The sequence below is a fragment of the Helicoverpa zea genome, chromosome 12 (assembly GCF_022581195.2).
Source record: "Helicoverpa zea isolate HzStark_Cry1AcR chromosome 12, ilHelZeax1.1, whole genome shotgun sequence".
Classification (NCBI taxonomy): domain Eukaryota; kingdom Metazoa; phylum Arthropoda; class Insecta; order Lepidoptera; family Noctuidae; genus Helicoverpa; species Helicoverpa zea.
The window spans coordinates 2,331,730-2,344,587 of record NC_061463.1 but is presented as its reverse complement, the minus strand read 5'-3'; the positions used below and the strand labels follow the sequence as shown (position 1 = coordinate 2,344,587).

Here is a 12,858-nt window from a genome sequence, read left to right as displayed (position 1 = left end):
CGAGCCGAGAGGGATAGTTCGAACGGAGGCTGTTTGTCTCTTTCTAACACCTTGCCAGCATAAAAAAATGTTGTGATCAAAAGTTTTGTCTTCCCAAAAACAATTGAATCACTTATATTTTTATCTTATTTTCACAATTGTAAGTCAACAAATTAATAACAATCGCATTAATTTATTCGTATTTATTATTAAAACATAAACAACATAAATTTTTATTTTGCTTTTTTTTATTTTCTAGCGGTAACCCTGAACATTCTTGGCGCGTAATCAGCATTTAAAATTTTGTTTATATTTTTTTGTATTAAATCAATTTAAACTATTAAAATGGTGAAAAAGTGTTGCGTTTCTACTTGCAAAAGTGAATCCTATGGTGGTTGCAATATATCGTTCCACAGGTTAGCTAATAATAACATTTTCGTAAACCAAACAACTAGGGTGCCCATGAATTCTTGTAACGGGTCAAAATATGGGTGATGGATTTTAAAACTGTTGTACTATTGTTATAGCTTCCCAAAAAATGAAGAAAGGCGACATAAATGGCTCAGCAGTCTATATATGAAGTAGAAATACAAAAAAAACAGTCTTCACTTCGAATCTTCCTGCTTTTATACTGCTAATTTCCGCTAATTATTAAAAGCCTTTATTAGTATCTTAAGGTCACAAACTGCGTAAGTTAAAACTTCAATACTAATCTGTGTTTAATAATCTTAGCAAATTCGGATTTGTCTCACATAGCTTAATCTCATAGTCACCCTATTAGAAAGGGACAGACAGCCTCCGTACTAACTGTTTCACTCGGCTCGTTTTTTGGGTTTATATGCGCAGTCCTGTTTACTAATATTATGTCTATGAATATAATAAACAAGATTGCGCACGCTCAAAATATATATTTACGAAAATGAACTCTATTCCAACGCAATAAGGTACTAAATTTGTTGCATAATACACAGAGGCAAATCCGAGCCGATAGGGATAGTTAGAACGGAGGCCGTTTGTCTCTTTCTAACACCTTGCCAGCATAAAAAAATGTTGTGATCAACAGTTTTGTCTTCCCAAAAAAACAATTGAATCACATATATTTTATCTTATTTTAACAATTGTAAGTCAACAAATTAATTAAAATCGCATTAATTTATTATACGAATAAATTATTTATATAAATTATTATTCTTAAAACATAAACAACATAAATTTTTATTTTGTTTTTTTTTTCTAGCGGTAACCCTTATCATTCTTGGCGCGTAATCAGCATTTAAAATTTTGTTTATATTTTTTGTATTAAATCAATTTAAACTATTTAAATGGTGAAAAAGTGTTGCGTTTATACGTGTAAAAGTGAATCCTATGGTGGTTGCAATATATCGTTCCACAGGTTAGCTAATAATAACATTTTCGTAAACCAAACAACTAGGGTGCCCATGAATTCTTGTAATGAGTGAAGATATGGGTGATGGATCTTAAAACTGTTGTACTATTGTTATAGCTTCCCAAAAAATGAAGAAAGGCGACATAAATGGCTCAGCAGTCTATATATGAAGTAGAAATAAAAAAAAAAACAGTCTTCACTTCGAATCTTCCTGCTTTTATACTGCTAATTCCCGCTAATTATTAAAAGCCTTTATAAGTATCTTAAGGTCACAAACTGCGTAAGTTAAAACTTCAATACCAATCTGCGTTTAATAATCTTAGCAAATTCGGATTTGTCTCACATAGCTTAATCTCATAGTCACCCTATTAGAAAGGGACAGACAGCCTCCGTACTAACTGTTTCATTCGGCTCGTTTTTTGGGTTTATGTGCGCAGTCCTGTTTACTAATATTATGTCTATGTAAAATACCTACTTTTAGCCTACTACGTGGGAATCGTACTAACCAGTCTTTTGGAATTTTTAGTTTTATCACTGCCACTTTTTTCACTCTAGTATCAAATGGTCTCTTCATAACAATAAATCAATTACGAAATTACTGTTTGGTCACCCATCCAAAAATAATCCTCGAACAATACAACTTAACCTTACAATTATTACAGTTATAGAACAGAATACCTATACATTATACACAAAGTTATCAGCACAAAACAATGGTTAACTAGTTACTAAGATATTAAAGTTAATACTTAATAGATAAAATCTAAATTCGTTTATAAATCTAGGGAGAACAGTTGCAATGTAACGACTAGACGTTTGTAGTCGTGTTTCAGTTAATTACAATAAAGCTGTAATAATAATCAATTGAATTGTAGACATGAATGTCTGTGGTTTAACTGGCTACTGAACTATAGCTAATAGTTGTGGAACTTACCACTTCTATGTCTATCTGTTACCTATCGACTTTTTTCAACTGATTTAGCTCTAAAATAAACTTAAGAGAAACTTAAATTTTCTAAAGATATACTATTACTATCTACCAAGAATCTTATCGTAACCTATATAATGGAGAACGAAACATGAATTTAAAAAAAAGGTTCTCGGTTTAACCTGTATGTATGTACCTATGTCTGAGCGCGATTATTAATGTGGCATTTTTATAAAGCCATGACAACACTCCCCGTTCACATCACACTCATTCAGGGCGCAAATTGTTGTTTTGTTCAGAGCTTGCAATCCAGTAAGAACCAGTCCTACAATTCCTTGTTACCTACCTTAGGTTCCCAACACAAAACATGGGTACGGGAGGTAAAGCTCCAGTGCCCTTATTCAGAGGGTACAGAGGTAATAAGGGTAGGGAACTAGGTTAGAGGGTACTAGTGACGTATTAGTTGCGTCTAATGAACCGTCCGATAGATGAAGACCTATAAGTTTACATGGCTGGTTAGGAACTAGAAGCGACAATCTACTGTGATAAAATAAGTATTTTTACTTTGAAGTTGGTAGGGTATTAAAAATAAGATAGTTGATTGATAAAATTATCTTTAATGAAAGATTCTCTGAACTTTTTTAGCTTTTTGATAAATCGTATCCATCAATTGTTCTTATAAAGCCGTAGTACGCCGACTACTTAGTTGATGGTTCTCTGACAAGAAAACTCCAAACTACTTGTAAGTCTGCCTTTTATCATCATTAGCACATTTCTGTATTTCATTCACATTTTCTAAATAGTTCTTCACCATAGACATTTGAAAGAAGCATAGTCACAGTGGTAGTAAGTATAATCATAGTCTTCTAGTCACCTATGTCCGTGTAGTTATCGATTACAATATAAAATGAAAGAACTGTTAGTATGGTGTCTCCGCGTAGGGTCAAGTGGCTGTGGGTCTGGGTACCTGTGGGTTTATGCACCATTTTGATATATTACCTCCTTTTACCGACACAGAACTGCAAGTTCAGGGTCTAAAGTAGCTATGAATTTTAAGGTAGATATAGTTTAACGGGTGTGTTTCCCGTTTCCCTACATTTTATTTGTGTTCTGAGGGAACCGTTCTTCTACTCCCCATAAATTAGAAAAGAATGTCCTGTGTTTTTCGGGATACTATCCAATTAACTTACTAAATTCTATCAATAGCTTTAATCGGTTTTGCATATTGCGAAAGTGAAACAAAATATACTTATTATCAGTTTGTCATTTTTATGTGACAAGAACGACTTGAATACTAAAACTACAATGGACACTAGACTAGCCGTATAGTAACCGATCTCTTATTCCAAAAATTTAATGAATATCGATTCCTCATACAATAACCTATGAAGGGTAATATTTTTTTTAACGCAGTTTTTATCCCACAGTGCGAGAGTGAAGTGATGCGAGTGTGGGTTCGGTTACCGAATAGACAAGCTAATGTTCCTCGTTAGCTACCGCCCCGCGCTTACGCAGCCCTTTTTACTATCTAATTACATAATCTTGATACTTGAAACAAAAAAAAATACAATATTTTTTAAAACCATATTAAAAGATACAGATGAATAAACTGTAGGTCCCGGCTGTCGTTAAACATCTTTGGCAGTTGTTACGTTACGGGTAGTCAGAAGCCAGTAAGTTTGTCAGCCAGTCTTACCAAGGGATGTTAGGTTGCCCGGGTAACTTGGTTGAGGAGGACAGATAGGCAGTCGCTCTTTGTAAAACACTGGTACACAGATGCATGCGGTTAGACTGGAAGCCGACCCCAACATAGTTGGGAAAAGGCTCGGGAGATGATGATGATTAAAATATAAAGCATATTAGATTTAAATCTAGATGGTTAATAGAGTACAAAATTACCTAAAACTTTCACTTTTGAAAATTAGTCAAAGTTACGATTATCGGTCTCAGTAGATTGAGTATTAATTAAGCGCCTAGTTAAAAAACAAATAATTAAGAAGACTAAGTTAAATTACTTTCGATTGCCTAAATAAAACGTGAGTCTATGTAAAAGGAAGCGTTAGTATGCGTAGGCAGTCGTTACATTGAGGATTTACTTAGAAATATCTTCACGTATTATGAAGTTATTTTCGTCTGTTCTATTTATGAATAAAAGTATTAATATTATAAAACTGAAGAGTCTGTTTGTTTGCTTCATCGTGCTAATCTCAGGAATTACTGATCCGATTTTTAAAATTCTTTCATTATCAGATAGCCCATTTATTGAACATATTAAAATTGACGTAAAATTAACCTAATTATAGTTCGGCCATTCAGAGAATGCGTTCCTGACACGTCGCGATTGAACTGACGACGTAACTACATTCATTGATTATTGATATAATAATGTTGTTTTAATGCTCCTCAATTGTTAAAACGGTAAACAACCAGCAAAAATATTTTTATCGTAACTGCAACGCCATTGCAAAGTTACGTCGTCAGTTCAATCGCGACGTGTCAGGAACGCATTCTCTGAATGGCCGAACTATAAGAAAGCTCTACCTTATCAATCCCCATTAAATTTTTCATTAGCCCCAAGTATCAAACCATGGGATCCTAGTATTCCATGTAACCCAACACCATAGTAAGACCGCAGCACCACAGATGACACTCCGGCCGTTGCCCGCGAACGCCATCTTTGTTTTTATGCACAACTTTTTTTTTAATAGTCTTACACCATGGAGGTGCGTTGGTATTCGTGACAATGAGTTAGAATTTTTAATTTTTGTGACATCTAATTTGCATCTATCCAATGGTCTTATTTGCAGTGGAATCCGAAAGGGACTATGTATTTTGTAAACGCAGATCAACGCATAATATGCAGCTTGCCGGCAGAAGAATTGCTAGAACATTATCATAATGCCTTATCATATACATACCAATTTAACTACATCGCAACAGTATAGTTTAAATAACAGAAGAAGACAAGAAAACAAGAACCGAAAAAACTGAAAAAAATCTTGATCATTGTACACTAAAATGGGGGACAGTTTCAATCTTGTATCAAAACAGACACTATAAGAATTTGAATAAAGAAAATGAGGAGCACCTAAAATTGTCGCCAAATGACTCTCTGAAGTTATAGTAGTAGCCATTCGCCCTTTGTAAGTAAAGTAGTTTTATTTGTACATTTTTTCTAGAACTTTAGTTAAAATTCCCTACTATTAATTTAAACCATTTCTCCAGTTTCTTGGCCACATGATACGCAAATGTGTTGATCAAACAACTTTATGATGGATCGTGTTGGCGGCGGTTTAGCGGTCGGGATTAGAATGGGGATATAATTACCCATTAGCCGATACGACGCGATCTAGGGGGAACACACCATAAAGCAAAGGAGAGAACTAATCACAAAATGGTAAAAAAATATTATTTCTTTTGTGTATAAGAAAACATGGGTTCAATCCAATGATCTTGCCAACTTAAAAGACCATAAAACTTGAATGCATAATTGTACCAAAGGAAAGTAGATACTTCCTATGTCCAGTGGATTTCAAAAGTAGAAGAAGGTGGGAACTTTTTTCTGTTTCCGTATAATATAGATAAGAAAAATCTTATATCTGACTGTTGGTTTTTCAGTGAATAGTTCAGCCTTTCTTGAGTTACAAATATTGTAACTGAGACGACGATATTTTAGACAATACTGGTGTACTGCAAATTGATTCCATACTTCGTTACGTATCAAGACTTCTTAGTCAAACTATAAAGTGCGAGTTTCCTGACAATTTCGCGTTCCTCCAAACGCAGTGTCTCGCTAAGCGCCGTTTAATTTCACGCATAATTTGTGTGGATCCAATGCCCTTTGTTTTTCGTAAATTAACTATCGATCGGCAGACTTCACTGTCTGTTGGTTTTAGATTTAAAGTGATAGCTATGTCCAAAACCGTTGTTATTTTTAATCGTTTACTGTTCGCTTTTGCGTCTTTGGCAATTGTTATGGGTAGTTAGAAGCCTGACAACCAGTCTTTGGTTATTAAGAGCAAAGGGTTTCGAGTTGCCCAGGTCAGTAACCTAGGTTGTGGAGATCAGATAGTTAGTTGCTCCATGTAGAACAGTGGTAGTCAGCTGTGCTCGGTTAGACTGATCCCTATGGTGGACTACGTTTGTCTTCAGACAAGTTATAAAGGTTGCCTGGAATCGATCCCGTATATTCGTACTTTACGTTTTATTGCAAACTTACTTTCCATCCTGTATCCTCTGTTTGTTGTGTTTATCATGAAAATCCAGAAGCTCTTGAATGAGTCCATCTTTTATCATGGAGTCCACACGGGAGTTCAGTCGCTCATCGTGAATTGCCTGCAACAAAAAACAACATTAACATACATAACATTAAGTCTAACAGATTTTTCAAAACAGTGTAGTTAACAATGTTCTACAGCCTGAGAAGGCATACTCTAATTTTTATCTGGGTGCGGGAAGAAGTTCCCTCGGGACGCAAGTGGAACTGTAGGAGTGGGGACCAGATATTAGTGAAAAAATATAAGTTTATCTGAACAAATTCTCAGCAAATCCAGATCCCCCTAAAAATCACACTATCATAAGTTTTTTGCAAGACGCAGGTGGCAGGTGTCCCTATTTGGTTAAGAGTACGAAGACCCCATGTTTAGTGACCTCTAGTAGTTCCCTCGGGAATATTTCCTACGGGAATACGGGTTCCCGTGAGAACCAAATACGTCTAAACACTATATTTGCAAGAACAGATAAGATAGCAGATAAAGGTATGCACTGTGGTGCAATAACCAATGTACGTCATTACCAATATTAAGGGATTGTATGGTTTACGGATGTTTTTTATCTGAGTTTTCCGAAGAGGTATTTAAAGGTTTACACAATACGGTCATATTTCACCAGTTATGTTTGATTTGAATGAATCATCTTTGCACATAAATAAACCCATATTTCTTTATCGATAAGCGAAAACTATTCTAAGAAAGTACTAGGATAGGAGTCACGCTATAAAAGTGAAATTGCTACTAAGATTCAAGCCTCTAACTTTAAAAGTACCAGGCGTCCATAATCACTGAAGAGTTCTACAAACAGGTAAACATAGTTACAGCCTCTTTCATGAGAACCTTTATGAAGCTGGGCGGACTCGAAAAACTGTAATTTCCTTACCCTAAGCTGTTTTGCAATCTAGACTTTATTGAAACTGTGAAATCGGTTTTGGATTATAGCTGTCTATTCAACGTTATATAGAAAGTATGTGATTTTCTTGTTCAAGTATATTTTAGGTTACTTAATACTTCAACGCCTAATTAATGTTCTTCTATGTACGTTTTTTTAGTACATAGTAGGTATTTAAGTTTTTTATGTTGTTAGTACAAGTTTGTATATGTATACAGGAATGAATTTTAAGCAGTGCACAAAAAACACTGGTGGTCCAGAATCATTATGTACGTCGTCAGTTCAATCGCGACGTGTCAGGAACGCATTCTCTGAATGGCCGAACTATAACAGAACATATCTGCATCATCAGTAAAAAAAAATGTCATTCTTTTGTCCGCCCTAAAATCAGCAAAATATGGATACCAACGCGCCGAGCAGCGCTCGCGTCAGTAAACCGGTTTCGCGTTGCCGCCCGTGCCTACTATGAAGACTGCGACCGTACAATCGGTAACAAAATAAACATCTTTCGATATCAATAACTTTTCTTTTTTGTACTAAAACACGACAAAATAAAAATATACGTATCTATAAAACTTATTTAACTATAAGTTGACAAAGTTTGTGCACTGGATAAAATTAATTCCTGTATAGTGTGTACATTATTTGTTTGAAGATTATTTTATAGGTAACTTATTATGTAGTTCTACAAATCAATTTGGGTGTAAACAGAAAGTCATAATGGAGTTATTTATTGTGTGCTAACTTTTATTTTTGCATCTACACTTTGATAACGGAACAATTTTTCTTCATCGGATCAACGCTGACAGAAAATACAATTTACTTACGAAAATTAATATCAAATACAATATTACAAGCTTTGAAAATCATGATAAATCGTTGAAGCAAAAATCCACGATTTTTTTGCTAGTACTCAAATTGTGAACTTTGTTACTACTAATTCCCATAGCCAAATTTCATGAATATGGTAATTACAATGATTAAAGGACATGGTTCTCGATTGATCGATAAGCTAATCGAGCATTGTTGATCGTTACCACGTTATAACGATTGTGTTCGATTTAAAACAATCGATTAGCGTGTGAGTCACGCCTGGACATTTTGTAGTTGTGTTGAAAAACTGTCTGTCTATATGTTTGGAATGCTGATTTGAAGTAGATGAGTTGATTCCGAGAAAACAAACTACATAATTGGATATTTCAGTAGGAAAGTAACTACACAATTACACAATTTTGCATTCTATGAGTTTACAATAAGATATTATGAGTAGGTACCGTTTTGTATTTCGAAAGATGGGATTTTTTATCCGATTACTGAATTAATATGAATTATAGAATTTTACTTAAGTTACTGGTTTAGTTGAGATAGCTACTCCATTTAAATTACATCTATTTAGATAGATGATTCAGTCCATAATAGGATAAGAACAAAGCGATTTTTCTGTTAATATAGACTGATTTTTTTATACTTACCTAAGTATATAAATACTTATTAACAAAACATATTCTCTAAGTATCAGCCTATTCCATATCTATAAAGTATAAACAAACAATCACTTAATACAATAACGAATTTAACGCATTGTATTTTAAAAAGGTATGTTTCATTTTACGTTACATACGACGCGGTACCACTCACTTTTTTAACCGGCCGTCTCGAAGCCTTCTTAATTCGTCAGTATGACTTTTCATCATATTTCCTTCCCTTCATTAAGACATAAACAAATGAACATCACCAACTCGCCCCCCCACTGGCTACGTCCACGTTGGTCACGGTTATGTCATCTGGGTCGAGCGTGTGTCAGTCCTTAGCTGACCTTTCCCATGCACGATTACAGGTGCATAGTGCATAGTACACTGCATATGCTTAGGCTTAGCTCACTACGCCCGTCCCTATGTGGCCCAGTTAGGGAAAACCTAGTTAGTGCTTATAAATGTGTGTGTATTTTTGTGGTCTATCCTTGTTTTGTGCGCGATTAATAAGTATAAGATATTTATGTGTTTTTCCTTGAGGATATTTTTTTGATCGGCACCGGGTTTTTGTTTGCAGTTTGCCACACAAAACTGTTGTACGCACCATGATAAAAATTATCATAGTTTCTTTTCCATGTTATAATCTATATCCATACCAAATTTCATTATAATTGGTTCAGCAGTTTATCATCCAAAGCCTCACAAACATTCAGAAGGAAGAGACCATTCCTTTGGCATTCATGAAGTAAGAAATCTTAGTCCTTATTATCCGTAACGACCAAGAAGTAAACAGATACAATACAGCTTGAGACCTTCGTTCCTTTACACGTGCACTTTCTACACGAGTATGTAATAAAAGGATAATATCCCCCAAGAGTGTACCCGGGTAAGTACTGAGAAAATAAACTATTTCACAACAAAATTGGTGCGGTTCCAAGGAATATGTAGGAGGCCACGAGGTTCCTGAGGTACTCGAGGTGTTTTGTTTTTAAAAGAAATTGGGTTGCATAAAACCTCTTTCGAAGATTGGAATATGCTGCCAGTACGTTTGTTTATTTAGCTATGTATTGGGTTATTTTTGAATGGCTGAATATTCTAAGCTAGATGGTAAAGCATCATCCTCCGAGCCTTTTTCCCAACTATATTGGGGTCGGCTTCCAATCTAACCGGATTCAGCTGAGTACCAGTGCTTTACAAGAAGCGACTGCCTATCTGACCTCCTCAACCCAGTTACCCGGGCAACCCGATACCCCTTGATTAGACTGGTGTCAGACTTACTGGCTTCTGACTACCCGTAACGACTGCCAAGGATGTTCAATGACAACCGGGACCTACAGTTTAACGTGCCATCCGAAACACAGTCATTGGTGTCTAAGATATACTTAGAAAGTACATACAAACTTAGAAAAGTTGCTAGAAAAGCTAGATGGTAAAGCGAACCTTTTTTAATCAACGCATTTTCTTAGTATTCTCGAGGAACAACCAAGCACCTGGTTATCTTCTTTAGAGTTCAATCCATAGGTTCTAATATTATAAAGTTTGCTATCACAGGAACACTTCACCTATTTGAAATATGTTTTCAGTGATAGATACCTTACCTTAGATTCTAGACCTATTTATCGAGGTAACAGGAAGGCTACGTTTGTACGCATAATAGTTCTCACGGGATACGAGTGAAACCGCTGGCGAAAGCTGGTCCATTATAAAATGTGATTTTTGGAGTTTTAATGCGAAGGTTTAACTATTTATATTAGTAGATATTTTTCGATCTTATCAAATCCAGGCACTAATTACCACTAAATATAATCCTCATTGATCTATCAAGCAATTAGCGTGTCTATAGATTGAGAACAAACACAAACGATTAGGTACCCCACATACAAGGGTTATGTTCGGGCTCGTTCGGTCGAGTACGCGCGTAAGTGCATCATGCGCTTAGCCTAACATTATGCACTTGTATGCACGTGTGAATACTTACTAACACTGTGGAGGAAGATTAGAAGGACCACTTTTTATGTTGATAGTGCACCTGTGTCATTTATATGTTTATTTAATTTGTTAGTTTAATATACATGGATAGATAATATTGGATCAAGAGCACTCTGGATTTTGAGTTTAAAATTTCTTTCTTACATTGTAATATATCTGCTTCTGTAAAATTTGCTATACGGCAATGCACACAAAACGATCCACATACATTTTTGGTGACCTTTCTAAATGATCTTCGATATTCGTTACGGAGCGCCAATTTCTCAAACGCCACCCCAAATGTACTGTCAAAAATTCATACACTGTCTTTAGTTAATCAAAATTTTCAAATTTAAATCCAAATGGACCTTTTAAAACTAACCCAGACATCGCCACGGTCCACATGAATCACGTAATTCATTTGTGTCCTCGTTCCCGATATAGGAGATAATTTCAATACTAGATAAAATTGACTTTGACTCCAGACTGACGGAGTTATTACACCGCCCTTGTCATAACTAAGATTGCTGTTTATTGCTCGTAGATAGATAAATAAACAATGCTTTAATATCGAGTATACGTTACCTATATATTGACATGTGGAATATATAAATTAGTGATTAAGCACACCCTTCTTTATCTATGTCAGAGGCCGCCAAACGGATTTCTGTAAAAGACACAAGTTTGGTCAGTATATAGACCATACTGTAAGAAGTTCCTAGGTATTTTTACCGAAGTCTATGCTTCGGGCGTGCCAAGCTACAGGATTGTTTGCAAGAGTTACCGCCCTGGTACACAAATTGCTCCAGAAGGAACAAAGGTGGGTTTTACTGAGTAAAAGTCTGACCGGTTTGTCATGTCTCCGTTATCTCATAATGTGTGTGGCTATAGTTCTGAATTGATTAGAATAAAGTCATTTGCCTGCAATAAATTAGACTTAAATAGTGCTAAGCTATTACATACAGTCTATAATTACCACGCCACTGCAGACCAAAGGTCGAATATCTTGACATTTATGTTTTCATTACTGGCAACATTAGCATAAAATTGTTTATTTGGCGTCAAATCTGTCTTAAAATTATTTCGTAAACCGAATTCAATTAGTTTGACAGCCGAAAGCGATTATATAATTGGTTTATTGCCTAATTGTCGCGAATATTTTAATTTCTATTAATTATATTTCCGAAAATAGATATCTAGTTAAAAAAGCGATAAATTAGTTCTATCTGTGTCTACTTAATATTTTTCTTTACGAAAAAATATGTTTATTATGTAAAAGCCCTAAATTGCCAGTTCCAAGAACAGATGCATCTATGATAGTGTATCCACATTGACTTCATTGACTTCATCAACAGTGATGAAGTCATATCTAAAAGGATGAGAGGATGTTGACATCAAGTGTGTCTGCATTCCGAGTTTACGATAAATCGGAAAAACCCAACAACATTTTCCATTTACTAAAAAATAATCGAATAAAGTTCTGACCGCAGCGTTGCTTGCTAAAGCTAGGCTTGGTCCATCCTGTAGGTACTACCATAATTTTTCAAAAATGATTTCCAAATGACTACTTTGAGACAATTCGGTTCATTTTACCGAAGTTCTCAATACGATCGTTTCTATACGCAATTGAGTTCTAACCAGCATGTTTCATGAGATACAGCCTGGTAACACATAGATGGACAGACGCCGGACAGAGAAGAGAAGAGAGAAGTGTCCTGTTTTTCCCTTTGGGTCGGGTTGGAACCGTAAAAACCATATATTTTTCGCCAACCATATATGATAAGGTCATACTAACAAACAACAACAGTAAAATCTATGAAAAATGATTGCATAATGAAGAGAAAAATGCATTCTACAAAATGAACCGGGAGCCATACATACATAGTTACCTACGATAACACAATGTTTGAAGATTGCATACATTGTGCAATTCTGACACAGTACATAACAGTGGTGCAATG

The 12,858-nt window shown here is 35.3% G+C and overlaps 1 protein-coding gene across 1 annotated transcript in view; it reads right to left on the bottom strand.

The window, feature by feature from the left end:
• The window catches only part of LOC124635432 (tRNA dimethylallyltransferase), a 228,108-nt gene that overhangs the window by 3,061 nt on the left and 212,189 nt on the right, over nt 1-12,858 (bottom strand). Inside the window, exon 5 of the mRNA XM_047171312.1 lies at nt 6,514-6,629. Within this exon, the coding sequence (XP_047027268.1) occupies nt 6,514-6,629 (116 nt within the window). The remainder of the gene's footprint in view (nt 1-6,513; nt 6,630-12,858) is intronic.